The sequence below is a fragment of the Paraphaeosphaeria sporulosa genome (genome assembly GCF_001642045.1).
Source record: "Paraphaeosphaeria sporulosa strain AP3s5-JAC2a unplaced genomic scaffold CC84scaffold_2, whole genome shotgun sequence".
Classification (NCBI taxonomy): domain Eukaryota; kingdom Fungi; phylum Ascomycota; class Dothideomycetes; order Pleosporales; family Didymosphaeriaceae; genus Paraphaeosphaeria; species Paraphaeosphaeria sporulosa.
Window position 1 is genome coordinate 1,261,205 of NW_017253361.1, and position 26,052 is coordinate 1,287,256.

The 26,052-nt window shown below is 50.2% G+C and overlaps 12 protein-coding genes across 12 annotated transcripts; 4 read left to right on the forward strand and 8 right to left on the reverse strand.

Moving 5' to 3' along the window:
- Nucleotides 1–851: 851 nt before the first annotated feature.
- On the forward strand, nt 852–1,055 carry CC84DRAFT_1050459 (uncharacterized protein; the record flags this gene model as incomplete). The annotated part of the gene is made up of 1 exon (XM_018173467.1): nt 852–1,055. A coding segment is annotated over one exon (204 nt), but the record flags the coding sequence as incomplete, so codon positions are not given.
- A 355-nt stretch (nt 1,056–1,410) lies between these two features.
- On the reverse strand, nt 1,411–2,693 carry CC84DRAFT_1202321 (uncharacterized protein; the record flags this gene model as incomplete). The annotated part of the gene is made up of 5 exons (XM_018181766.1): nt 1,411–1,585; nt 1,640–1,832; nt 1,886–2,086; nt 2,167–2,468; nt 2,633–2,693. 5 exons carry the CDS (start codon nt 2,691–2,693, stop codon nt 1,440–1,442), a joined length of 903 nt encoding a protein of 300 aa, XP_018040012.1. The 3' UTR covers nt 1,411–1,439.
- Nucleotides 2,694–3,808: 1,115 nt separating this feature from the next.
- CC84DRAFT_1047487 (uncharacterized protein) lies at nt 3,809–4,183 on the reverse strand (the record flags this gene model as incomplete). The annotated part of the gene is made up of 1 exon (XM_018173429.1): nt 3,809–4,183. A coding segment is annotated over one exon (375 nt), but the record flags the coding sequence as incomplete, so codon positions are not given.
- A 1,296-nt stretch (nt 4,184–5,479) lies between these two features.
- CC84DRAFT_1235376 (cytochrome P450) lies at nt 5,480–7,274 on the reverse strand (the record flags this gene model as incomplete). Its single annotated transcript, XM_018183845.1, has 6 exons — nt 5,480–5,911; nt 5,965–6,025; nt 6,087–6,559; nt 6,615–6,638; nt 6,687–6,822; nt 6,904–7,274. 6 exons carry the CDS (start codon nt 7,272–7,274, stop codon nt 5,480–5,482), a joined length of 1,497 nt encoding a protein of 498 aa, XP_018040014.1.
- Nucleotides 7,275–7,701: 427 nt separating this feature from the next.
- Nucleotides 7,702–9,627, reverse strand: CC84DRAFT_1202323 (MFS general substrate transporter). The gene is made up of 2 exons (XM_018181767.1): nt 9,097–9,627; nt 7,702–9,045 (listed from the first exon to the last, which is right to left on the reverse strand). The coding sequence occupies exons 1-2, from the start codon at nt 9,315–9,317 to the stop codon at nt 7,770–7,772; spliced, it is 1,497 nt and encodes a 498-aa protein (XP_018040015.1). The 5' UTR covers nt 9,318–9,627; the 3' UTR covers nt 7,702–7,769.
- CC84DRAFT_446457 (uncharacterized protein) lies at nt 9,238–10,028 on the reverse strand. The gene has a single exon (XM_018186304.1). It carries the CDS (start codon nt 9,903–9,905, stop codon nt 9,492–9,494), a length of 414 nt encoding a protein of 137 aa, XP_018040016.1. The 5' UTR covers nt 9,906–10,028; the 3' UTR covers nt 9,238–9,491.
- A 13-nt stretch (nt 10,029–10,041) lies between these two features.
- Nucleotides 10,042–11,216, reverse strand: CC84DRAFT_1160757 (mitochondrial carrier). The gene has a single exon (XM_018177575.1). The coding sequence runs from the start codon at nt 11,094–11,096 to the stop codon at nt 10,152–10,154; it is 945 nt and encodes a 314-aa protein (XP_018040017.1). The 5' UTR covers nt 11,097–11,216; the 3' UTR covers nt 10,042–10,151.
- Nucleotides 11,217–11,327: 111 nt separating this feature from the next.
- Nucleotides 11,328–13,963, forward strand: CC84DRAFT_1137480 (uncharacterized protein). The gene is made up of 4 exons (XM_018176149.1): nt 11,328–11,506; nt 11,554–12,490; nt 12,543–12,933; nt 12,989–13,963. Exons 1-4 carry the CDS (start codon nt 11,423–11,425, stop codon nt 13,779–13,781), a joined length of 2,205 nt encoding a protein of 734 aa, XP_018040018.1. The 5' UTR covers nt 11,328–11,422; the 3' UTR covers nt 13,782–13,963.
- A 211-nt stretch (nt 13,964–14,174) lies between these two features.
- On the forward strand, nt 14,175–15,495 carry CC84DRAFT_1111222 (DUF453-domain-containing protein). The gene is made up of 2 exons (XM_018175273.1): nt 14,175–14,581; nt 14,630–15,495. Exons 1-2 carry the CDS (start codon nt 14,246–14,248, stop codon nt 15,488–15,490), a joined length of 1,197 nt encoding a protein of 398 aa, XP_018040019.1. The 5' UTR covers nt 14,175–14,245; the 3' UTR covers nt 15,491–15,495.
- A 1,112-nt stretch (nt 15,496–16,607) lies between these two features.
- Nucleotides 16,608–18,345, reverse strand: CC84DRAFT_1193390 (putative RNA polymerase II mediator complex component Srb8; the record flags this gene model as incomplete). Its single annotated transcript, XM_018181292.1, has 5 exons — nt 16,608–17,050; nt 17,102–17,946; nt 17,994–18,141; nt 18,174–18,242; nt 18,325–18,345. The coding sequence occupies 5 exons, from the start codon at nt 18,343–18,345 to the stop codon at nt 16,712–16,714; spliced, it is 1,422 nt and encodes a 473-aa protein (XP_018040020.1). The 3' UTR covers nt 16,608–16,711.
- A 2,689-nt stretch (nt 18,346–21,034) lies between these two features.
- CC84DRAFT_1193392 (uncharacterized protein) lies at nt 21,035–23,361 on the reverse strand. Its single transcript, XM_018181293.1, has 5 exons — nt 22,811–23,361; nt 22,429–22,760; nt 22,138–22,336; nt 21,272–22,089; nt 21,035–21,222 (listed from the first exon to the last, which is right to left on the reverse strand). The coding sequence occupies exons 1-5, from the start codon at nt 23,000–23,002 to the stop codon at nt 21,186–21,188; spliced, it is 1,578 nt and encodes a 525-aa protein (XP_018040021.1). The 5' UTR covers nt 23,003–23,361; the 3' UTR covers nt 21,035–21,185.
- Nucleotides 23,362–23,547: 186 nt separating this feature from the next.
- On the forward strand, nt 23,548–26,046 carry CC84DRAFT_1193393 (MFS general substrate transporter; the record flags this gene model as incomplete). The annotated part of the gene is made up of 3 exons (XM_018181294.1): nt 23,548–23,571; nt 24,338–24,894; nt 24,948–26,046. The coding sequence occupies 3 exons, from the start codon at nt 23,548–23,550 to the stop codon at nt 25,927–25,929; spliced, it is 1,563 nt and encodes a 520-aa protein (XP_018040022.1). The 3' UTR covers nt 25,930–26,046.
- Nucleotides 26,047–26,052: the final 6 nt, after the last annotated feature.

Genomic DNA, 26,052 nt, shown 5'->3' on the forward strand with positions numbered 1-26,052 from the left:
GTAGGGAGCACTAACACCACAAGTGGCTTTCCATACTACGAGTGATTTGCAGTACCTTTACACAATAACGCGATCGATTAGGATGGATTTGTCGGGGTAAATTATGAATTTTCTGGCAGTGCTGGTGAGTCGGGCCGTTGTTTTGGAACCAAATACCAACTGTATACGTTATGAGCCAAGTTTCTGGCAATCTTCAGGTACACTAGTAAATCGCATCCAACGGAGTTGTTTTCGGGATAATGGCTCCACTCCTTACGGTGTTTGCCAATATCAAGGACCTTAGGGGCGTCAAAACACACCATTAGAGGAGTGCTGAGAAAGTGTGTGAAAGGGTGAAGCAAGATGTAATACCTGGCAAAGCAGATATATGGACATACGTGCTACAGGCAGAGGGCGATAAGCCTCTGACCAGGGTGAGGTGAAAGTCAATGCCGCCGCGATAATAATTGCAGCAACTGCACCAGTGTCAGACACCTTTTGTGGAGCTGTGTATCTTCTCGCTAGAAATCCAGACAAGACGAAGTAGCTAAGAGCAGAGATCAATGGTTTAGCATCATTAAAACAAGCCATAGCAATGGTCTCAACGAAGAGAACGATTCACTTGTCTGCAGTCACAAATGAGACTCTGCGCTGCTATACACACCAACCGCTGGGGGCGGTAGAAGAAAAGCGCATCCTGAAGGAGCTATGGTCTCAGGGCACTTCGTTCCGGGAACGTAAGTCGACTCACCTCACTCAAGGTTGCCGAGGTTTCCCACGGGAATGTCTAGAGTGTCCTTACACGCAAGTCTTACACCATCGCTACGATTTATCAAATCCCCACTTTTACCCTCCCATACAATCCCACCCTGCCGTCATCCTTTCTTTCAGAGCGCTGGCTTCCTACCGATCATACTGATCGCCCTGTAGTAACGCTTTCAGACAAGCCAGATGTGTTTCTGCCGTTTGGCTCTGGTCCGAAGGCCTGTATTGGGAAAAGTATTGCGTTGGTCGAGATCAAACTCATACCTGCGCGATTGGTTGCGCGATTGGTTTGGCGTTTCAATTTTGAGTTGGTAGATAATGCGTTTGAGATCGAGAAGCAACGGGCATGGCTTTTCAGAGATAAATCAGAGCACAGCTTATATCAATAATGGAGTCAGCTGACATAGGAACATGATCACCGGACATTGTGTGTAGTACGGCTCTGCGGCTCAACTTTGAGGCTGTTGTACTCCTTCAATGAGGTAGCGATCATGTTTAGCAATTCACCAACATGGGTCCAGTGCCTATGTGTCGATTCATGGACGAGCTATGACCAATTCGATGGAATCTTCGTACTGGAAAGGAAATACATAAGCCCTCTGCTAACTAATTCCTCATAATCCGAGTTTGGCTCGATCAGTCTCAGTCTTACTATCCTCAGATCCACAGTCCCTCTCTGCCTTGATTTTGCCGAGCTAGGCAGAACCAAGATCTGGCGGCCCATCTTCAAGACTCAAATCTTTGTGCGGCGGGTAATCCTGCTCCAACTTTTCTCCATCCCAGAGCGGACCTCCCGGATACGTATATCCATTCGGCCAGTGTTCCTGCACATACTTCATACCTGTTCCCTTTCATCAGCGCATTACCGGAAGCCTCGAAAGAATGCCAAACATACCAGGTGAGTTTTTCTGGAAAGCTTCGGGAATATTGATACCTTCAGGTAGGTCTCCCGTGACATCACTCACGACCTCGATCTGCGCACAGGACGGATAGATCTGGGGGTCAAGATCGTACTGACCGAAGTACGACTGATCCACGCGCAACAGATACTGCCCACCTGGAGTCTGCTTGGGAATCGTGGCGATAAACTATCATTGCGCTTCAGCAGGGACATCAGCAGCTCGAGGCATGTTAACTTTACCCTGGGCGGCAGCTTTCCTTCGTTGAACGGAAGCCAAGAGACAACATCCGGCCAGAGGTCCTTCCGGATCTCGAGACCCAGAGTGTATATCTTCACCCAATTGCCACTGCCATCGTACGCATGTATATCCTGGCTCACGGGCACCTTGGATAGATGCATGATTACGGAACCCAAGTGGAGGACCTTGAACGGCCAGATAGACTACAAACCGCTGTTTCAGCCAAGTTCTCTCATGAACGATGAAGGGCCACTTGATAGCGGCCAGCTTGGATATCCAATACCTTGTCTGTGTTGTTTGACCTTGTGTTGCACGCGCCTCTTCCCTCTGGGCAGTTTTCCCATTGCACCAAATCCTCATTGTCCCAGGTCCAGGGCTCCAGCGTGGCCCCAGTGAGGACAAACTCTATCGTATCGCCAGGCCTGACTTTGAGAACGTCCGTCTTGGCTGCCCAGTTCATGTTGTCGCGGCCGCAGCGTACCGAGTTGGGCGCGTCAGTGGGCCGGGTTGGGGAAGCCCAGTAGGAACTTCCGACATGTCCTCCGCTGGGGTCCTCTTGAAAAGGAGCAGTGTTGTTGCTAGCAACTAGTTAGGGTATCATCATAAGATGTAAGGAAATCATTCCATGGCATGACTACCGTATGAATCGGAGCGGAGGCTGCCACACCCCGTTATGCGCGAGACGCACGAACACCACTTCTCTTGTTAGGCTTGCAACTTGAGGGCGGGGTAAATGGGTGTCTTCGTACAGTGCGCCTGACCAAATGTAGCAGCCGCTAGGAGCAGAATCAAGGTGGGTAGTGAGAGCATTGTAAAGTGTGCTGGAGAAGAGTGGTTGGGTCCTGAGTTGCGAAGCTACCAGCAAAGTCGCGGCTCTCAAGACCAATTTGTACAGTTCAGCGACCTTTCCTAACATCATTCGGGGCCGAAATGCGTTTGAAACTCGGAACTGCTAGATTCATGGATACACAGAGTATATCATACTAGGTGACCATTGAGCAGTTTGATCTGCTCCTATCCATAGGTATTGCGGTCGCACAGCATCAAGGTGCTTCTCTCGGGCGAGAGAAGTCGGATCGAAACAGCTGCCCCGCAGGCTGATCCAACCGGCACCGCTTTAACCAGATTAGATATACCACACCAGCTTCTGATTTCACGCCTCTACAACACTGTCTCACGGAACGTTTGAGAGTCTTTCGTGTCTTTTTCCAAATCAGGACCGGATCAGGCGGGCCCGCTGTGCCTTGGTTCTGGAGCGCAGCGCAGCGGTTGGAGTTGCGCAATATGTCATCTTTCTACATACTTGAACGACATAATTTAGAAATTCTAATGCTGCAGGACGGTGTCCAACACCGTGCGCGCGGTTTCCAACGATGTGGGCTGTAGCGGATGCATCATCACCGTGAATAATTTGGATTCAAGAGCTCTACGTTAAACGATTGGGACGGCTTGATTTGGCAGTGAAGTTCTTTCTACATCTTATGTTTGTAGGTGTATGGGGAACGGCCACGAATCCATGCCGTACGCTGCAGCTCCATATCTGCTGAGCCTGTTAGCCGCGCTCCATACCTGTTCCTTTGCCAACTACTATCATCAAGAAGATACTCAAGAAAGAAAGCAGTTGCGCGTCCAATACAAGCGTCAAGTCTTCTCCAAGCAGGTGGCATACATACAGTTGGACGTCATCCCTCACTGCCGAATTCATCAACAGTCCAAATGCTGATAATGTAACAAGCCCGCGACAAGGATTTTGTGTCAAGCCAAGAAGATTCAGTCTTTTAGCCTCTTCAGGGTCTGAGATATAACGCCGACGCCATCCGCCACAATGATGTTAATGCCAGCCTTGACTTGGAGTTAACATGTTCCGTTAGCATGAACGTTTCCTCTCGAATGGAATGTGACAAACTTAATAACTCCACATTCGCGGGGTCGTTGTTACAGCCGTTGTAGCTTCCACAGATGAGTCCTTGGCTTTTCACGAAGTCGATAACGCGGGGCCACAACATCACGGGATCTGCTGCCACCACGATGCCTGCCAAACCCCATGGTTGTGAAAATTGCACAGCAGCTTGTAGATTACCGGCCCGTTTCTCCTCGTCAGAAAATTTACGTTTACCTGCGTTAGTGATGTAGAGCACGGGATATGATTGCTGTTTGATTTCCAGCAGAATACAGATGAAGGAGGAAAAGATGATGTCACGAACGCCACCAAGACGAGCAATGCCATCTAGCAAAGTTTCCACAAAGATGTTGTTCTCGATTGAGACCGGGGCAATCTCGGCTTCTTGAGCCTCATGAAGACGTGGGCATTGTGGAAACATTAGTATCGTACACTCACCTAGTGGTGATCGTAACCTACTTATTTCCATGTCAAAGCCTGCGTCTTTTGGCACACTGCAGAGCGCATCTTCCAGCGTAGCGAATGCAACCTGCACGAAATCTCCTTGCGTATTTGGGTTGAAACATTTTTTTAAAGTAGTCAACGGTGTGCTTGATCTTGCTCCTCACCTCCTCTGCGCACTTTTCATACGCTGTCCTGACCGACTTGGAACGGCGTCTGCGGAAGTGATACCGCCATCAGCTGCAAAGGTTTGCCCACATATCGCTGTAGCTGGGGATTTGACTCCTGGAGATTGAATACTACTGGCATGCAGAAACTGATAAGTTCAACTGAGCGATATTCTTCTGCCAAATATCGATACTAACCTAGCCAAGCGTAATATCATGGATTGGAACATCTGTGCCTGATTCGCTCAACGAATAGTCATGGAAGAGCACAGGGACATGATACTTCGTGAGCTGAACCTCTTCTCTGAGTGACCAACAGGAAACCAATAGTTTCACCATAGCATCGTCCTCATGTCGAAATGTTATATGCAGGAGATTGTTGGGTATCAATGCAGGTAACTTCTCCATGGCCGAAAAGAACAGTTGAGCAACTCCAACGTGGCCACGGGTGACAGAGACGTGCAAGGCCGTGAGGCCTGCTCCGTCTTGGAGTAAGATGTCTTTTTGCACCGTATTGACTTTGCATAGTACGCGACAGCAAACACTGATCATATCAAGCGTAGCGCCGAAGATAAGAGAAGTTGTATCGCGCCCGCTCGCCTTGACGAAAGTATTATATTCCTCGTCAAGAGGACTAGCGATAGCCTGCTCCAGCTTGTGAGCAATGACTTGATTAGCGATACGGTGACTTTGGTATGTCTTTGTTCTGACTTGAACTCTGCTGAGTTGGTACACGCATTCGTTGTACCCCTCTTGTGCTCTGCACAGTGTTCACGAAGGAGGGAACGATTGTCTTCCAATTCCCGGCTGCAGGGTTGACCAAATCGAACAAGCTCTACGGAAATGCGATTCATTGCTTCATAGCTGACTCGGTAGAACCAGACAAGCTCGGTCAGAGTTTCCTGCAGGATTATCGGGCTTAAGTTGATTAATTCTTGACAACACTTGTCGAATGCACCATCGTTCCACTATTCTTCAAACCAACACTCTTCTCGTGCCCTCGTATTTCGAGAGATGGGGAATGATCAGAGAGTCCTGACGGTGCTTACTACGAAGCTATCAAGGAGCTATGAAGGTAGACCCAGCCGTTACTCCCAAGTCTTCAATAGCCCACTGACATTACCTAGTTCTTTCTTGATAACTTCCACATGCTTCAGGCTCCTCGGCGTAAACCTGACCTGAAACGCCTTCGGTCCCGTGATCAACTTGTCCTCGAATGCCTCTGTGTCGATCGGAATCTCCTTGCCCGTTTTCTCATCAATAGCGTGCTCAAGACGGAAAGCCCACAGCATTGCCGAAAGCATTCGGAACTGCGTACGCTCTGCGAGCTGGATCCCTGGGCAGATGCGGCGGCCAGCTCCGTAGGAGTAGTGGTCGCGGTTCTGGTAGTCATGGCTTGCAGCGTACTCGCTTGCCAAACCTGGGTGATTCAGGTAGCGGTCAGGATTGTAAGTGTCGGGGTCGTCGTATTGAGAATGGTGAAGAGCCCATAGGGGAATCATTATGGTGGCGTCCTTGGGCTGGAATACTGATCAGCAGTGATTTCGTCAATATGGGTTGGTAAATAACTCACAATCAACATGCCTTCATACCAGTTATCTTGAGTGCAGGCATGCGGGATACCGGTGGGAACTCTGCAGGAACATTGTCAATGCAAATGCAGCATATGAAAAGGTGCAAGTAAGGATAGCTTACACGGGTCGAATCCGTAGGCCTTCCTTCATAATACAGTTGATGTACGGTAGATCTTTAAAGTCCGCCCAGGTGGGCATTCTGTCTGCACCACAGAGTGTATCTAGCTCCTTCTGAGCCTTATCTTGGACCCATGGGTGGGTAGCAAGAAACATGATGTTTGTGCGCATGGATAGAGCACCCGTGTCGGCAGCGCCCTCCATCAGAGCTCCTAAGAAGTTTGCGAGCTTTGTCCCTGTGAACGACGTATCCGATCGCGTGTTCTCGTCGAGCAACTCGTCCATGAGGGAGGTACGTTTGTCACCCTGACTTCGCCGCGCCTCCACACGTTTCTGAGCTTCAGTGAATAGACCTGTGCAGAAACGGAAACTTTCCTCTGCACGTGCATGGGCCGGATTCCATCGTTTAGGCAACAGTTTGAAGATTGGAAATTGCTCCGATGGAAGATATGTACCAGGGCTTACGACTTTGTTCATCTGTGTTTTCAAAGTCAGTCTCTGGTTGAGATAACGCGGGAATACCTTGTCATACTACGTCCATAGCTTCGTAGACAAACTAAACTGGTCAGTAATACATACAATTCGTTCCCATATATCGGCTTACTGTAGCCCAAAATACATCGTGGGTGGTCGCACGTTGCCCATAAAGCGCAATGGCGGAGAATGAAGCACTGGAACGATTGATGTGTTTACTGAAATCTTCAGGGCTGACAATCAGATCGTGCATTAGCGTGGTAATCCTGTTTCTGAGGTTACTATGGATTGCCCAATTGAACAAATCTCGTGCCTTCTCGTTCCAACCCGCATAGTGCTACACTTACTCTGCCTCCGAAATCTTTGCAAGCTCACCGTCCAGTTTGGCAGGTGCGAGAAATCGTGCCGTAATCTTACGTTGGGCTCTCCATCCGGCATCCGCGTCCATGTTGGCAATGTTTTCGTTCTTTAGCGCAGTACGAAACTGCTCGTCGTTTGCCCTGGACGAGTATATTGCGCTTCTTTTATCGATCAACTCGTACACAGCCCGTTTGCTATTGAGCACTATCATGGTGCCTTTCCCGATCTTGAGGGAGAATACATCTCCATATTGTTCACTCCAATCTTTGAATCTACCTTGTGTCAACAATAGTACACAAAAAACAGAACCAGAGCACCAACCTTTTGTAAAGTTCTTTGTCAACCGCAAGGTGCGCATTTCCGACGATGGGATAAGTCGGTGGACCGGGAGGGAGATACTTCTCACGGCGTCCAAAGCGCAAGAGCTTGAATATACCGTAGAGAACAGTCAGCGCTGAGAAAAGCGAGAGGTAGGGGATAGCCATGGAGCCTGTTATCTTGCGCTAGGTCTCTGCAGTCTGTGACGAAGATGCGGACGGGTGCAGAGGGAAGGTTAGTTTGGGTTTATATTTGATTGGAAGCCCTTGAAGTGCGTCGATATGGCGCATGTAAGACGGGGTGCGGGCGAAATGTAAGCATTTACGCGAATAGGCTATTAATAGACTAGGTAGGTATGTAGCAGCGGTAAAATTGCAACTCATCAGAGCCCGGAACAATTGCACGAGGAAGTCAAAACGAAAACTTCTTATGGAATCATCATATAGTTGCGATCGTAGAAGTTCTAACACGTGTAAACGGTTCGTTTGAGAAAAAAAAACGTTATCCTCAGCCCCCAGCAATCCGTGCTCTCCGACTAGTAGACATGTCTCCATCCCCGCTCAACACCGCTGTGCTCCGACCATCCCTCTGCCTCATCCAGTCTCTTGTTCAAAGCTATAGCCCTCCATTTAACGAGACAAGCGCTGAAAACGCAAGCCAAGCATCCGAAGAGGATAAGACCACCTCCTAGGCGATAGTAAGGCTCTTGGCTCGTTGGGAAGAAGTATGGGCTGAACCAATGGCTGGTCTGGCTGATGCAATTCGCGATCGCAATCAGAGCTGCCTTCTTGCTCCTGGGCGCGGGAACAAGTGTCGTCTCCCAACTGAGCTGCAGGTTGAGGCCAGAATAGGTACCGCTGATGAGCAAGACGAGACCGAAATAGCGAGCACCGACATTGAGGGTACCGATGAGCATACCACATCCTGCAGCACTGAAAATGATGGGAATGACAATGTGATAGAAGGATTCCTGGAACCGGCCGGATGTGTAAGCGAGACCGCAAGCAACTGCGTAAGCGATGGCGTAAGGAGGGGCTTGTACAAGGTAGGTAGTGAGCTTGCTGAAATGGAATGTTTCCATGATCGAAGGCATGAAATCTTTGAAACTCTGAGCAGTGATAAGCGCGAAGTGCATGAGGCAGAAACACCAAGTGAAGGGATCTTTGGCCGCGTCCTTGACACCGGCCCATGTACCGCCTTGTTCTTCATGTAAACCACCGTTCGACACCATGACACGATATTGAGCCATCTCGGACTCCTCTTGCGACAGCCATGTGGTGTTGTGGGGCCACGCAGGTAGCAGGAAGTAACCGGCCGCGGCGACAAGGATAGAAACAGCACCCTCGATAATAAAGAACCACTGCCATGCATGCAGACCGAGAATATCGTCCATGTTGGTGAGAATGCCAGCTGCGAGAAAACCGGAAAGAATGTTGGAAATCGTATTGCCCGCATGCCAGATGGCCATTCTCATTGGGTTCTCTTCCTTAGTGTACCATGAGGATGTCATCAGCGTTATACCGGGGAAGAATGGTGCCTCAGCAAGGCCGATGAAGAAGCGACAAACGGCAAAGCCAGCGGCGTTGGTCATGGCGGGCATGCAGATGGTGCCGATGCTCCATGCCATCATCATCGTAGGTAGAACCAATCGGGGGTTTCCCTTTGCGAGCCACAAGTTTCCAGGTAGCTGACCGACGAGGTACCCGACATAGAAGGTAGAGATACCAGTGTTCCACAGTGTATCAGTCATTTGCAGGTCCTTCTGCAGGCCTGCGAGACGAGCGTTCGAAACATTGATACGGTCGAGGTAGCTATTCGGTGTGAGCAAGGTTCTGTCGCAGTTATAACTTGCTCGGACTTACTTCATAAGAAACATGAGTGTGATACATGGCATAAGGCGCCAGTCTAACTTTCGGACGACCTTCTTGTCGAGTACCGTCATCTGCTCTTCGCTAAGACCTCGCAGTGTGTCGAAGCGACCTTGAATCTGCTGTGGTGTAATGAGATGATCTCTCACTTGCCCCTGTACGGCATCCTCTTTGAACTCGACATCGTTCTTCTCCATGGTAGCTTTGTCAGACATAGTAGGCGAATGGATGATGGTGGTGCCAGAGAATGACCAGGGAGGTAATGGTAGTGATGATCGTCATGTTGGTGCGAACAGGTCATAGCTATATAGATCGTGAATTCCATAGCGCGCTTGTTGGAGTTGCTCCGCTCTATCGCCTCGAGGGCGCCGAGAACCATTGATTCGGGCCTACCGTAACAGTGCGGGGCCCCAGACTTGGCGAACCAGAACACAGTCTATCCGCCACCTGATGGGAACCGGACTTAACACTGCGGGGTGGAGCCGCGGGTCAGTTGCCGTTCCAGAAGGAAGTGTCGTGTGGAGGCCAAGACGGAAGCTGTGGTCGAACGGCTGCGATGTTGGGAGCGGAACGGATGTCCTGAAGCCGCGCGACGGGCTTGGCAACGGGAACTTAAACCGCGGAACAGGACATCCATTTGCATGGGCGCGCCTATGGACAGTACACCACATGAAGTCTGCCGTGTGACTATGGTCAACCGGGAGGATTTTGGACCAAGGCGGGCACTTTAAACAGCATCTGAAAGCGGTCTGGTGTGTGAACGCTGGGATTTTGTTGCTCACGGAGCGGAAGATGGAAGCCATTGACACGTGAACTATGATAAGTGGACCCGCCGTAACGGCAGCCGCTCTGCGTGCTCATCGCTCATAGCGTATAATGTGTGAGGCGGATTCAAGCGGATTCGGCTGGTATTGTAACTTAGTGAACCTTTATAAACTCGGCTGGTATTTTTACGTATGTCTAGGATCAACATGATATAGAGATTAGGCCTCCAGGATCAATTGAATCTCAAAGATCGGCATATAATTGTCATTTTGAGAGACATACCCTCAATTCGGCTTGTGTAGCAGAGCCACAATCTTCTCATACACCGTGAAGACGATGCCACCGCTGAAGACCAACCTTCCGAGTCGCATTGTACTGCCACGCCAGAATCCGCACACCCCAGTCTCTCGTAACACACTCCGCAACGCCTCGCTAGTACTGGCTCCCTTTGCACTTTGCGATCTTGTCTTGATGGTGTCGAACGGTTGTGTCGCATATACAGTGATCGTACCAGCGAGCGCGCCAGTTGCAAATGTGGTAACACTGTTCTGAGCAAGGTTCTTCCGCCGCAAGAACTCCTTGAGGACGTTATATGAGCCCATTCGCACAGCCGATGTCGCGGACTGCTTCATCGTTGTGGATAGAAGTCCCCGATATAGTCCAGGAACGCCTTGGGCCACCAGAATACTCTTGGCTGCGTGAATGCCTCCTCGGAATTGGTGATGACTCTTTGCGTCGTCAATAAGCGCAGTTTTGATGCGCTCAGTGGGTGTAACAGCAACAACGCTTTCTACCGTGCCTGCCAGCATACCAGCGAGCAGACCTCGCCCTGGCGATAATACGCCGCATTCATCCGCAAGTTGGCTGCGGATAGCATCGAAAGAAAGGAAACGAACGCCCGCCTTGACCGCGGTGCCTATTATGAGCGTGGAGCAACCTGTGTATATGGCCCCGAAACCATTAGCTCTCGCGACCTGCACAATGACGGTGAATGGATTCTTTGAGCCGCCTGCGTAGAGCTGCGCGCGTGTTTTGGCGAATTCGAAGGGGTAGGTCGCAGTGGCTTCGAAACCACCTGCCACAGCACCCGCAACGAGCGAGATATGGGCTGGTGGACTGGTCTTGGTCGCAGAGTTTGGTGTTGATTGTTTGCACACTGGAAGCTGGGCGGCTACCTTGTCGACGATTGTCGGATCCGGGCGGGCGACAACGATTGTGGTTGCGCTCATGGTGGGTATGGTGACGGCAGCGAAGTTTGGATTGCGAGGGCCATCGTGTCGCGGGTTCTCAAACGTATATACATGGACCACATTTGTGGACCTGACGACGCAGATAGCGAGACATATCCGGATGGAGGGCGTTCGGGCGGATGCGATGACAGTCGGTACCAGCATCCGGCGCTAGATAGCGCGCACATACATGATGTTACCGCGGCATTCCCGCCTGGCCACCTTGCGGCTCTCATTCCTGCTCCGGTCGTCACAACCGCTGGCTGATTCATACACGGAACCGTCTGTGTGTCCATCGCATACCCGCAGACGTATGCAGAAGCGTTATGAGCCCCAGCGATCCCAGTCCTCAGACGGGCCGAGTGCGCAAACGCGCTGCAGAGGCCTGTGCTTTCTGCCGTCGGCGCAAGGTTCGTGACATTATTCATCCCGTGTATATGGACACTCAAAATTCTAGATCAAATGCAGTTCAGAAAGGCCCACGTGTGCCGCCTGCAAAACACACGGGACGACATGTAGCTACGAGAACGCTGACGATGCCCGTCAACCAAAGTCTGCACGGCGGGATTATACACCTGGCCATCTCAGTGATGCAGTAACAGCATCGGCATCGACACATCCGCTTGCAGTCCCGGTTAGAGAAAGGCTCTCGCATCACTCAGTTGAGCGTGAGACCCCACCATCAAACAGTGTCTCGCGTATCGTCACAGCGAATGGCATGTCCAGCTACCATGGACGCACAAGCACATTATTCGATGAAAACGCCGATAGGTCCACTGTTGAAAGGCGTCCTTCGATGCCAGAGGAATGGGTTGAGAAGGGACTGCTTGCCGAAGCTACTCGGCAACGTCAACTGGAGGACTTCCACTTTCGCAACAAAACCCTCGACTTCGATGGGGTTGAGCCTGAACTTGGTATGCATTTGTTATCATTGCATTGGAATCGACAGCACCACTCCTTTCTTATCACTTACCGGCCTGCTTTTATGAGAGACATGGCCTCTGGAGGTAAAGGACCGTATTTCTCAAAATTGCTACTCAACGCGATCTACTTTGGAGCATCTAAATTCAGTCCTCGCCATGAGGAGGTTAGACGAGTGCCTAATGACGTACGCACTGCTGGCTGGAAATTCCGTCAACGCGTCCGTGAACTCCTTGGGGAAGCGCTAGAAAAATGCGAAATCACCACTATCCAGGCATTACTCGTTATGACTAATTCGCTTTTCGCCCTTGGAGACGAGCGTAGTGCTGCCTGGGTATACGCCGGCATCGCCTTTCGCATGATAGTCGACCTCGGGCTACATGTAGACACCTTAGCCCTTGCAAGTACTGGTACACGCAAGATTTCGGATGAAGATTACGAGATCCGACGACGCGTTTTTTGGGCAGCTTTCGGTGATTGCACCCCGCTTTTTGGGCTAAATTCTCAACTTGCTAATTGTGTCAGTTGTCGACAAAATCCAGAGTCTGTATCAGGGTCGTCCTGTTAGCATTAAAGAATCTGATACCCTGGTACCCATCAAGTTTCTCGACTCGTATGAGGAGCTCGAACAATGGGCACCTTTTGCTTACTCAGCCCAATCGAGCGCATATCTAGGCTCCCCAGCATACAGCGTATCGACCTTCCGCCAGCTCTGCATGCTCTCCATCATTCTAGAGGATATTTTGAGTAGTATATACACCGAGAGAAGCCACGTTACAAGTCCAGGAGATCTTTCCTCTAAGTTACAAAATATTCATGAAAAGCTTACGTCGTGGCGGAGTAGTCTTCCCACACACCTTGCGTTTGACACGGCGAAGACATCTGCCATACCGCCTCCGCACGTATTGAGCCTACAGTAGGTTTTCCGTGGTAACTTGACGCTCATGCATATGTACTGACGCGACAGCCAGTGCTATGTACAACGTGCTAACAATCCTTCTTCATCGGCCGTTCGTCACCGACGGCCACTTGTACAACACTTCCCGGGCGATCTCCATCAACTCGTTTATGATATGTGCAACGGCAGCAGACAGCATTGTTCTGCTTCTTCGTGCCTACGATAAAGCTTTCAGCGTAGGTAGAGCTCCATACTTGATATCATACGCTACCTATGTAGCTGCAACGATTCATGTACGAATTGCTGCAAAGCGAGGAGCGAGTTCGCATGCTCGCAGTAACCTGGAAGCATGCCTGGATGTATTTCGGAAAAATGAGGAAACCAACTGGGCTGTACGCAGAGCAAATGCCATCGTGCAGAATCTTATGAGGAGACTCGGTATAGAGAGTTCACCTCCAGAAAAGTTGGGTGATGGGATCGCAACCGGAAACACTCGGGATAGTCCGGATGTATCAGCATACCAATCGATAGGACGAGAACAGAGCTTGCAGAGCCTTGACATCGACGATATCATACAAACTTTCATAAAGGAGCAGGAAAGCTTTCAACCAACACAATTGCCATCTGAGAGTCGCAACAGTTTTGGCGACATACACCCGCCAGCAACAACACGATATAGCACGTTTGTCGACAACTCTGGAGCTCATACCGGACAAGAAAACGGTTTCGACATACCAAACACCTATCAAGGAAATCCATATCCAATGCCTGCAGGTGCTTCGGTAACGGTAGATGACCTCTTGTACGGTCTGAATGGCTCCGCCATGGACAGTTTTGCCTTCCTGGACTGGGACCCCGCAGCGTAGTGAAAGTATGTGGGTTCGCGGCATCATGTGGGAGGCGACGGAACAGGGCCGCGGCCGATCTTCGGTATCGGTACCATTGGGTCCCATGTCCGCGGCAAAACTCCGGTCCACGGAAGTGCGTTCATGAACTACTCACGGCAGCACGGCTCCTCCGTTCGACATGTGGATCGGAATGCAACGCGGGTTCCGTTTTCTGAAGCATGATGCTGTGCTTTAGACTATATATGTATGCTATGTAGCAACCTATATCATGCTACATCACAACACCCAGCCTACTATACGTTTGGCACATGCTTCGCACACTCAGGCGAACATTTTCCTTCGAGCCATCCACATACTCCTTAGGATCACATCCCTTCCCAGCTCACTCAGCCATGGTCACCGAAGTCGCAACTGCGTTCAGCCCAATTACAGCGTATACACCTCACCGTACAAGAGTACGGTGCAGCGTTCCAGCTGTGCTGATGCGTGCGGGTACATCGAAAGGCCTTTTCATCTACCGTCATGACCTGCCAGCCTCCGAAAATCTGTGGGCTGGTCCGCTCCTTGCGGCAATGGGCTCTCAAAATTGTGACGCCCGACAAATTGATGGAGTTGGAGGCGCAACCTCAACAACATCCAAGGTTGCCGTGGTCTCACCATCAGCACGACCTGGCATTGATATTGACTACACCTTCGTACAGGTCGCAGTAGGACAGCGGACTGTTGACTTTAGTGGTAACTGCGGAAATATATGCTCCGGTGTTGGTCCCTTTGCTCTGCAGGAAGGGCTTGTACAACCCAGACCAGGAGAAAAGACTGTAAGTTCACAAAAAGAAAAATCCGAGTTTAGGCTTACGGGATCACAGTTGGACGTTCGGATTTACAACACGAACACGTCCAGAGTAATCCATGAGACCATCCAGGTTGACGAATACGGCTCTTTTCAGGAAGACGGTGAATACACGATCCCAGGTGTCAAGGGCACTGGAAGTGAGATTAAAGTCGCTTTCGTGGATCCAGCCGGTAGCATGACTGGAAAGCTCTTCCCCTCGGGGAGGCGAACAGATACCATCGTCGTCCAAGAACGCAACGGGCCTCGCTTCTCCGTTAAGGCCACATTGATCGATGCCGCCAACCCCTTTGTCGTGATAGACGGCTCAACGCTTCCTCCATATCTGAAGACGTGTGCGAAGGACTCCATTGGATACCTCGAGCACATGGAGTCGATACGGCGCGAGGGGGCTGTGATGATGGGCCTGGCCAGTAGCACTGACGCGGCTGCGAAAGTAAGGGGAACACCAAAACTCGCCATCGTCTCACCTCCCGAATCAAAGTTCCCATCTGCCAATGCCGCTGCAAGTGTACACGTACTGGCCTTCAGTATGGGCAAGCCACATCCTAGTGTACAGCTTACCGGCGCTGCATGTCTTGCTTCCGCCGCTATCATCCAAGATACTGTTGTGAATCGCGTCGCAACGACCCCACATTGGCAGGTATCCAAGACTGAAAGGTCACCAAGTCCGATGTCTGACAGCGATGGGAGCTGCTCATTAGTACAACCCGGCCGCAAATTGGTTCGGATTTCTCATCCAAGTGGTGCTATTGAGGTAGAGGTCACAGCTGCGAGCTCAAAGACTGTCGCGGTCGTGGATCGATGCACGGTATCTAGGACGGCACGACGACTTTTCGAGGGCAAGGTATACTACTACCAGGAGGTAGTCCAGTAACGATGTGTATTTTTGATAAATAGATAGATAGTCTGAATGGCTTCAATGAAAGAAGAAAATATGCATCGTACGATACCTCCCCTATAAGCCAGGCAATCCCACCAATCTGCCACATGCAAACCTCGCCACATAAGTGAAAACATCAGACAACCTACCTAAGCCGCCCGACATCATGGGATCCCTTCGAAATCGAATTGAAAGAGTCCTTCTCTACAGACAATCTCAATTTATCACGAGTCCGTAACGTCACCGTGGACGTCCATTTATTGTATTGCTGGGTAGTCTGAAGAATGACTTTCACCGATTGGATGGATGGATCCGCAAAGTTCTCGTGGAGTCGCATGTATAAGCTGATAACATGGTCCCGACAAGCTTCTTCTTTCAGGTGGAAATGAAACGATCCGCCAGAACCGTAGAACATCGTCAACAAATCGGAGCTCTCCTGATGAAGCTGCAAGCGGAGTGCTATTTACAGGTTACGGAGGCGTTTGAAGGCTGCAAATGCTTTCATTGTAGGCTCAGGCTGCGGAAGATAGTAAGCATCATCATGACAGCGAATCCTTAGGTGGGAGGGGGAAGCTCACCCAACCCGCCGACTGGTCTCGCACGGATGCGATCTTCAGCGCAAAATCACAGATGTATGGCGCCTTCGCGGCCAGATTTTGCACATCTGCTTCACCCCAGCACTGATCTGTCGCACCATCCCTAATTATCAGCCTCTTCAAAGTGTGCCCATGTTTAGACAGAAACGACGTTTTGATGTCGTTGAACGGGTTCACGCTCTAGCTAGACACCAAAACTTCTTCCAATCCATCTATACTATCTGAAAAGAATTGGGAAACCTCAGCGTTCGAATAACCCCACATATATATAGGTTCCTAGAACCCAAAGAAGAATACTTTGAGCCGAGGCATCTTTCCAGTAAGTGCAGCGAGGAGATGAGAAGGGCTTCCACCGTCCAGGCCAAGACTTAGGAGCTGGAAACAATCCATTATGTTGGCCCATTGTTGTAAATGAGCAATATTGGAAGCAGGACTTGAGGATAGGTTCAATACAGTGCGGCAACGCAAATCAGAGGTACATGTGCCGACAATGCTCTGATCTCAAATTTGGTATTGTGTGCATTCAAGATTCATTTAATCCACATATATACTAACCAGTGCTGAGAGTTATATGCATGGGCACATCATATGTGGAGTGTCATCGTAGAGTGAAGTCCCACTAGTGCTGTCGCTTCTCCAACGCCAACCAAAGTGGCCCTTTCTCCACGACCATCATCATCTTTAGATCCTCCCATTTGAACGGTTTATCTTCAACCATGGACAATCGGAAGTTCCAAAGCAACTTTGCCAACATGACTTTCATCTCTGCCAAGGCTAGCGGCTTCCCGATGCAACCTGTTGGGCCAACACTAAAGGGCTGACTTGCGGACAGATTGTCGTTCGCAAATTCCTCGGGACGCTTCTCATTGGGAAGCCATCGTTCGGGTGCAAAAGTCCATGCATTCTTGAAGTATTTCTCGGAGTGTATAAGAACATGTGGTCGGATAGAGATCGAGGTCTGCCAACTATTGTCAGCATGTGTCCTTCACTAGCAATGGACTAGACTTACACCCCCTGGGACAAAGTGACCCGCATATGTATCGCCCTTTTCGGGAACGATTCGAGGTAAGCCTCCAGGAATGGCATAGCAGAGCCGAAGGCTTTCGTTGAGCACTGCGTCCAAGTACTCAAGGTTTCTTGTCGATTCCACGGTTATTGCTTGGTTTGACTGGAAGTGCTGTACTTCCGACCAGAGCTTCTCCTGTGTAGTGACGTTGGACGCCAGTCTATACAGACACCCGACGAGCGTTGTAGCGGTGGTTTCTGACCCAGCAACTAGGATCACTCCAAAAGTAGACTGTATCTCACCAAGTGACATTTTCTCTGGCGACACTTCCATCTCACGAAGGAATGGTGAAAGAAAGTCAGGGCGTCTCGTCTTGAGCTCGACACGTTGACGGATCTTTGCGTTGGTGAACTCAGTACGCTGCTTCTGCTGTTCACGTAACTTCTTTGGTATCAAGGCCTGGAGCAGCAGCCATCCGCCAGGAAAGAACCGTACTGCAGCTGCTATAATTATACCTTTGAAGAACATGCAAAGGGTTTTGACCCAGGGGTGGTATGAGCTCTGGTCGAGGCAGTGAAAAGATTCGCCCATCGCAAGATCCCCAATGATGTCCATAGTGTAGAAGTTGGTCCAATCGAGCATGTTGACCACAGTGGCCTTGCCCTGCGACGTATTATCTCGATAGATTTCTGACAAGCGATCGATAACTTTATCAGCGTATTCCTCCAGCACTGGGGCTTGGTCAAGAAGAGATTGTGCGTTGAACGACGTGGACAGAAGTCTTCGCATGCGAGCTCGGATTTGAATGTCCGCCGTTGTGACAATATTAGGTGGCATGCCTTCCGGAGCTACATAACATTAACTCATTATCGAGCCATCAAACCCAAATGCTCACCCATGTACCAGATTGTATCCTTCTTCGCCTCGGAGTGACCTCTCCTGTGCATGTAGATATCTCTCCATGCTTCTTCCGTTGCGAAGGAGAGCTTATTAGGCGCAAGACGAACGACAGGCCCATAAAATCGTGAAATCTGAGCATGTCGCTGTTCAGATTCCCACACAGAAGAGACAACACGTATGGAATGCGACTGGATGCCCATAATCGTGGGCCAGGATAGCCAGACAGAGGGTGGAAGCACACCCTCTTGACAGCCACGTAAATGATCGTCTGGGGCCCAATGAGCAGTAGAACGCCTAACCTGCCTCTCGACTGCCGGAGCACTTACAGAGCTGATGAGAACCGCCATATTTGGCAGAAGATTCATCAAGTTAACGCTGAAAGTTACCATCGTGGTGTGCAGAGGATTTCGAACAGAAAGTGATATTGCTATCTTTCGCTCCCGAGAAAGGCTTTCCAAGTCTTGTATGATGTCAGAAGAGATGGTCACGACTCCTGGAACTAAACTTGTATATGCTTTAAACACAAGGACAATTGAGTTTTGGGCCCTTCCAGCTAAGAAAGAGCGACGCGAAGAAAAGCTTCCACGGGGTCAGGCCGCGACAGATCTAGTTTTCGCACCTGCCGCTAGAGTACTTCGTAGACGCGAACGGAATAGAACATGCCTATCGCTTGGATAAGATCAAGTGCTCTCGAGCTGCATACGCATGCTATATATGCACGGGCGTGGCATCAATGAAACCCAGATTTTGTTTGCTGTGCCCACAGGGTAATTGCGGTCATGCCACGCTTACGCGGCAAAGTATGGGCCTAATCGGTTTCGGAGTGCAGCCAACGGAACCCTCCATGAAACTGCTTCAGATCAAATCTGGGCCGGCGAGAGTCAAACCTGTGACCCCATTTCATATAAAGAATGTCCTCGATATCCAAGGCTCACTATGCCGACCATATGGGATAGGAATTGATCTATGGATATCTAATTTCTGTTGCGCCCACGAGATATTCCTATGTGACGATAATAGCAGCACCGAAGCACATTGTCATGAGTATTGGCGTAAGGAAGCCTGAGCCTGCATCTTGCAACAGGGACACACACCAGCTCCCACTAAGCCGGAAACGCAATGCGTAGTACTGCATATTATTTAGGGTCCACCGCTGAAGCTTGTCATGCTTCCTATCGACACACGGAATCGAACACTCTGTGCGCCGTTGAATTGATACACATTCAAAGCAGATTCTCAGAGTTATGAAGCGCGAGGATGAGGTGCTGCAACATCGTCGACACCTAATTTAGCTCAGACTCCGTAGACCCTGTACATGCAGCCACAAGACGGGCTTCCGACAATGATTAATCGATAATCCTTATCTCAAGGAAGCATTTGAGAGTCCACGTGAGCCCGCTTATGCGGGAAAACAAGAAAACATTAGGCATGACTTCGCAGGGTTTATCACGTCAATATCCGGCACAGCCCCTTGAACTGCTACAGGAAGCTGCTTTGAAGCAAGACTGGGACGTGTCTAGCCAGACTATTCGACTTGGAGTCATTGCTGCGCTGTGTCGTGGTGCATCCTTATATGTATCTTAGCAACTTGACATGTCTGTCTTCATTTTCTCGATTGCTCTAGATCTCCAGTCAATTTGTGCGTAGTGTGTTCGCTACCAGCACATGTGCGAAAACATCAATGTGTTTAGATATTATGATAGAGTCAGGGACTGAATAATAACGCTATTCTATCACTTCCCAAGCACACTTAGCGTACGATCTAATCGCGGAGTTCTTCGTGACTTCGGGTTGAAATTCTCACGTTCAATGCAGCTAGTGGGTTCAACCCTTCTGTCACGTTCACATCGCTCACCCCCCAACGCCGGATGGGCCAACTGCTGACAGACGGTGCTTAAATCTATCCGACCCAGGTGAACTGGACCGCCATTTGACAAGGCATCGATGGCTACTGCCATCCATAGACCATTGAAGAGCAGATTCCTGTGGGTTTGGGACCGAAGATGGACTTCAAGGTTGCTACAGCGTCCGAGATACTCGTAGGTATGGCGGTGGGTTGAATGTCCGCAATTTTCGTAGCTAAGCCGGCGGGCGTGTCCTGCGCGGCGCCAGCTAAGCCTGCAATTGGGTCGAAGAGGCGGAGAGCAATATCACGCTCGGGAGCAATGGTCGCTGAGGCTGATCTCACGATAAAGACGTAATATACGAAGGAACTGGTCCGCCTGAGATTGACTATCATTTGAAACGATAATACTCAAAGACGAAATGGAACAGCCAAATGCTCTGCTGTCGCTTTTCCATGTATTCTCGAAGCATGACTATTTGTTATCTACTCAGGTTTTGAACAATCCAGACTGATATAATCTAGAATATGTTGAGGCCGAGATTCAGAGATAGACGGTGCCATGTTCCAAACGAAAATCGCAAGGGTTCAAGCGCTACCTTCTCAAACGTGTAAACAACACCGACCAAACAGGGACGGTTGGTTACCACGGTCGAATCCGTATCGTTTAAGCCGGCCGTGCGTAAACTTTGCCTCAGCTGCTGTGATGTCATGGCCAATTCTCAAACCGTTAGAGCAGCAAATGTGGTCCATTCCCATGTCAAGGTCTGTGCAGTACAAGAATATGAGGCGAGTCAAAACATATCATTCATTGCGGACGACATCTTCAGTCCAAAGCACAAGGTAAAATTTTCTCGACTGAGGAGGATCGGAGCTACGGAATGGCTTAACAAGCACCTTGCTAGTAGGTCTGCGCTGCGACGTCGGCCCCCACTTGAAGGGGGAATGGTCTATCTCACTTTGAGATGATGTAACTTGGATGAAATCGATTCCGGTTTTTGGAGCCATTGAGGCAATGAGGCCAAAAGCTAAGCCGCTTCTCTGCGTGTCGATGGGCGCTTGGAAGTGTGAGCCGCGAGATGCGAGGTGCGCTCGGTGCTGCCATTCTGAAATTTCATAAATATCCAGGGACATCATTTCACAACAGTACACTTAGACAAATGAACGATACTATAACCTTCTTCAAGTCTGACATCCACTATTTGACGTTGAAGCTCGGCTTATGTTTCCAGAACTATCACTGAACTGTGTTGTTCATCGCGGTTTGTTTATAAGAACAGCGTCAACTATGAAATTATTTAGTGAGCGAAACTACCGTGTCCACAGGCTTAATGGCCGCTCTAGCTAATCCTCGGTGCTGGTTATGAAGTTCGATGTAAGACTATGTCTCGAATTAGTATCGTTCGGAAGGCTGGAGCTAACCTACATACCTGATGATGGTGTAACCCGCAATGAGAGAAGCGCCCTTGATGGTGCTACACCTATCGTCAAACACGAGCGAGAAAAACAGCACCGTACTCGCCACCAGCGTGATAGCTTCGAAGAGACTGAAGTTCAAACTCATCTCGCGTCCCAGAGTCCAACCCAGCAGCACCACTAGCGGCGCAACGAGAAGGGCCATTTGAATGGCGCTGCCGATGCATATTGCAAAAGCGAGATCCATTTGCTTGCGATACGCAAACATGATGCCGGAGATGAGCTCCGAGGCATTGCCTACCACTGGTAGGATGATGAGACCGACCATTGTCTTGGAGATGGGTGAGTGGTCCACAAAATGATCGATGCTTCCGACGAGGAGCTCTCCGCAGATGGATATTAGGCACGTTGACAGGATCATCATCGCGACTGGAATTGCTTTGCGCACCCACGGAATAGTTCTAACCAACTCGAGTGTAGCCGTCATCTGATCTGAAAAGGTTTCGGCGAGATATGGATCTGGTAGGTCACGGTTGTCAATGTACTGTGCGGGAGCTGCTATATCTGATCGAGGAAGGGGTGCAAATGTTCGTGGGTACGACAGTGTGCGGCGATGGATGCTCCCTCTGTCAAGCTCCAAACTCTCTTGCATCTCTTGCACGACTGGCTCGTCACCCAACTCGATCAAAGGCTTATACGAGAACCTGGTGGACTTGACTTGGGTCCACAAGTAGACGATATATACAACGATGAGGACAATGGACGTTCCCCTGCTGATTCCAAGGATGTCGCGCTTTTGGATGATGTTGTCTGAGGAAGACTTGATGGTAGACTAGACAGTGTCAGCGACTGTCCGGAGTGGTCTTAAGTTGTGACTGACAGGTACAAGGAGGCTGACAGTAGTGAGACAAAGTAGTCCTGCCGCAACTCTGGTGGCAAGAACGTTGTAGCTCTGACCGCGCATCTGTATTTCCCCGGCCAGGATCGATAGGCCTAGTACAAGCAACATGTTGACTATTATAGACCCAAGTAATGAAGTCCGTACGATGGCATACTGCCGTTGTAGCAGCGCGTGACTACTCAAGTAAGCCTATATCGTAAGCAAACGTATTTTCACGTACACACTGTCAACCGTTAGCGATAAGACTGGTCAAACTTGAGTTGGACTTACAAAATTGCCAGCTCAGTTGCATTACCCATGGTTACATTCAACAGTGCGCCCGCGGTGTCTCCCAGAAAGCTCGAAACATCGTCTGTAGCGCGACAGAGTACATCGGCCAGTGGGACAATAGCAAAGCAATTGAACACAAAGACGACCGTGTCTCCGCAACCTAGCTCTGGTGCTATAATACCCATGGGTACAAATACCAGCAATAGGTTGTTCCAATTCCTGCCCACAAACCTGCAGATCGAGGCGGCCCTCTTCGCGAAGCCCGTAGCCCGATCATCGCCAAAGACCGGTGTCACAAAGGAGATGTAGCTGTGGGTACGATCGCACAACGGCTGTAGCGAGCTTTAGCTCACTTTTGCAGACTTGTACGTCGAGTGCATACCTTTATAGGGGCTGCTCTCGAAGACTGTGGGTCCAAGATGCGATAGCCCTCAAACGGCAAGTGTTGGAGAAGAGGATCCGACAGTACTATGTCGTGGACTGGTGTCTCGCCAGACAAAGGCTCGTCATCAGCAAAGTTGAGAGCTTGATCAACTGCTTCCCTCGCTGTGTCGATGCGCGAGACGTGTTCCATTGAAAGCGAAAGAGGGGCAGAGAGCGGAGTGTGCTATCGACGCCCACTCAGACCAGACAGATATAAAGACAGTGACACTTTGTTAGCGTCCGATAAGACAAATTGACGACATGTCGACAATTCGAGGGTCAGCTCGACCATACTGGAGGTGGCCAAGACTGTTCGCGGAGCCCCGCGCTTCAAGCCTTGGAGGCCTCCTGATCCACGCCGAAATGGGGTGCGTGATTTTCGCCATGAGAGTCCATCATAATGCCAAGCCAGATGACCTAGAGGGCTGGTGGAATTGCCCGCCAAAGGCGTGTTTGGTTCGTTCTACGGGCTACGAGTCTATGATCGTTCTGACCTCTTCAACCCGTTGTCCACGCCAGAGTAAGGCTGGTTTATGATCAATCCGAGCTAGGTTGGAGTACCGCATGGGGTTATGACTACTACAAGGTGGCGAAGTGCCCTCGCGAGTGCAGATTCCTGCTCATTTCGCTCCTGTTCTCCCGAGGTCGAAAATGCCTCATGCTAACAGTCAGCGGGCGGCAGGCGCGTGTCGCGCAATGAGATCCGTATCCCTACAGAGTGTACACGAGGTCCACCATATCTTTTGAGCAGGGGATTCGCAAAACCCTGTTCCGAAACGCGTAAATAGTCGTCAATATCAAAGTTGACAAACAACACATGCACAAGCCTTGCAAAGAGACCTGGCTACGGGTCTTCCGCCGTCTGTGCGTGACGCTAGATTTGCTTAGCGTGAACGCCAATGGAGCATAATCGAGCCGAGATGTTGGATGAAAGGTAAACAGATGTGTGGATTTCTATCATCAGTTGTGGGGAGCCAATTCACGATATATAAAAACTCTGTGCGGTCCCTTTTCCGCCATGCTTGCGAGGCTGTATCTATGGCGGTACAGGAGCGATTTCCGGCTTCTCGCGCGACCTTCGCTTCAGTTGTAACACCCTCTGATTGGCGTACATCTGACAAGTGTAAGTGCCCTGCCACGTACCATCACAACTACGGCCATGCTTGCGACTTGAGAATTGCATTGTAAATCAAAGGCCGTTGATATGCGGGGAATTTCACCCTAGCGCAGCTGTATTAGGGAAGTGCCAATGCCGATGAGACGTAGAAAAGCTTTGGGACTTACGCCGGAGCCCAATATTAGAGGAGGCTATGAAAGATTGTCCATAAGGGGTTATATAGGAGGTCGAAGGGACCGCCTTGTTGATGCGGAAGTTCTTAACATATGGGTTGTAAATCACTTCTCTCGCCAATCTTCTTCAGTACTTCGTAGCATGCCTCTTTCAATCGACACCAAGAAACCCGACGAACATGCCCAAATTGCGCAGTTCGAAAGAGCTCCTGAGATCCACGGAAGCGATCCTCACAAAGACCTGCCACTCAAACAAGCCCTTCACCAATACTCCAAATACGTCTATTACATTCTCGGACTCGCGACTGTCATCATACTCTGGGGGTACGACCTCGTCGTAGTAGGAAGCATCACCGCCGTTGAACCGTTCCTCCGCGATTTTGGCGAATTCGATAGGATTGAGGAGGGTGAAGAAAAATGGATCATACCAGCATTGTGGCTATCTCTTTGGCAAGCAATGCCGTGCGTGGGACAGCTCTTTGGAGCAGTCACTGCGGGCCGCTTGCAAGACAAGATTGGGAGGAAGAAGTGCTTGCTTATTGCGAGCGTGATTACGGCATTAAGCGTGCTGGTAGAGGTCCTGGCTTATAAGGCTCCCAACGTTAGCGGGAAAAGGGGCGTTTTCCTGGCGGGAAAAATTGTTCAGGGGTTTGCGCTTGCGTTGGTCAAGATGGTGACGCTTACGTTCGTGAGTGAGACGGCGCCGACATGTTTACGAGGTGCCGCTATGGCCATATTTCCGGCTTTCAACCTGTAAGTGTTGGTTAAAGTGTGATGACGGCACACGTGCTGACTACTGCGTGGAGTTTTGGCCAACTCTTGGGTGCTCTCGTGGTTTTCGGCGTGAACCAGATCAAAAACGAGACGGGATATCTCATTGCCTTTGCCGCACAGTGGGCCTTTTCGATTGCACCTTTGGCGATGGCCTTCATACTCCCAGAGAGCCCTGCCTATCTCGTCCGAGAGAAGAAGATGAACGCTGCTCGCATTTCCCTCGAACGACTTTTCGCACCAAAGAACAACATCGATCAGCTGCTCCAGAATCTCGAGGCATCGATCGAAGAGGAACAACGCATAGCGGACGAAATTACTTACACGCAGTGTTTGAAAGGAAGCAACCGCCGACGGTCCTTCATTGTCATCTTTGCAAACCTGCTTCCGCCGCTATTCGGTCTGCCCTTGCTTACTTCGTCCTCCTACTTCTTGCAGCAAGTTGGCATGTCATCCACCTATAGCTTGATGATGCTCATCGTTGGCATCATCGTGGGGACTGTTGCGAATTTCGGGTCCACTTGGACGCTGTCGCACATCGGGCGCCGACGACTCACAATCTCCACGCTGCTCTTGGCTGCTATTGTCTGGGGCACGATGGGCACCATCGGTTGCGTAGCTTCGCACGGATATACTCCATGGCTTACTGCTGCATTTCTCATGCTCATCATAATCATCTGCGGCCTTGGGGTGTGGCCGGCGTCGTACGCTATCATGTCTGAAGTCTCGGCGCTCCGTTTACGCGCCCCTTCGCAGGCCATTGGAGGCACCGCAGCATACGTGTCAGCCATTTTCACAAATTTCGTGCTGCCATACTTGTATAATCCGGACGCTGCAGATCTCAAGGCGAAAACTGGATTCGTGTTCATGGGATGCTGCGTGCTTGCGGCGGGAGCGACATGGTTAGTTGTGCCTGAGATGAAGGGTAGAAGTATTGGCCATGTTGATCGGCTGTTTCAAGAAGGCATCGGTGCAAGGAAGAGTGAGAAGTGGGAGAGCGGAATGACGCCAAGGTGAAGTTGAGCTGTTGTATGTGGTCATGATCTTGTTGTCCTTCATAGAGAAATCATCTTCTCCATCCACTTGACGAGACGTGCAACCTGGTGAATTTCGCGATGACTCGACTCAAACGTCCTCGGC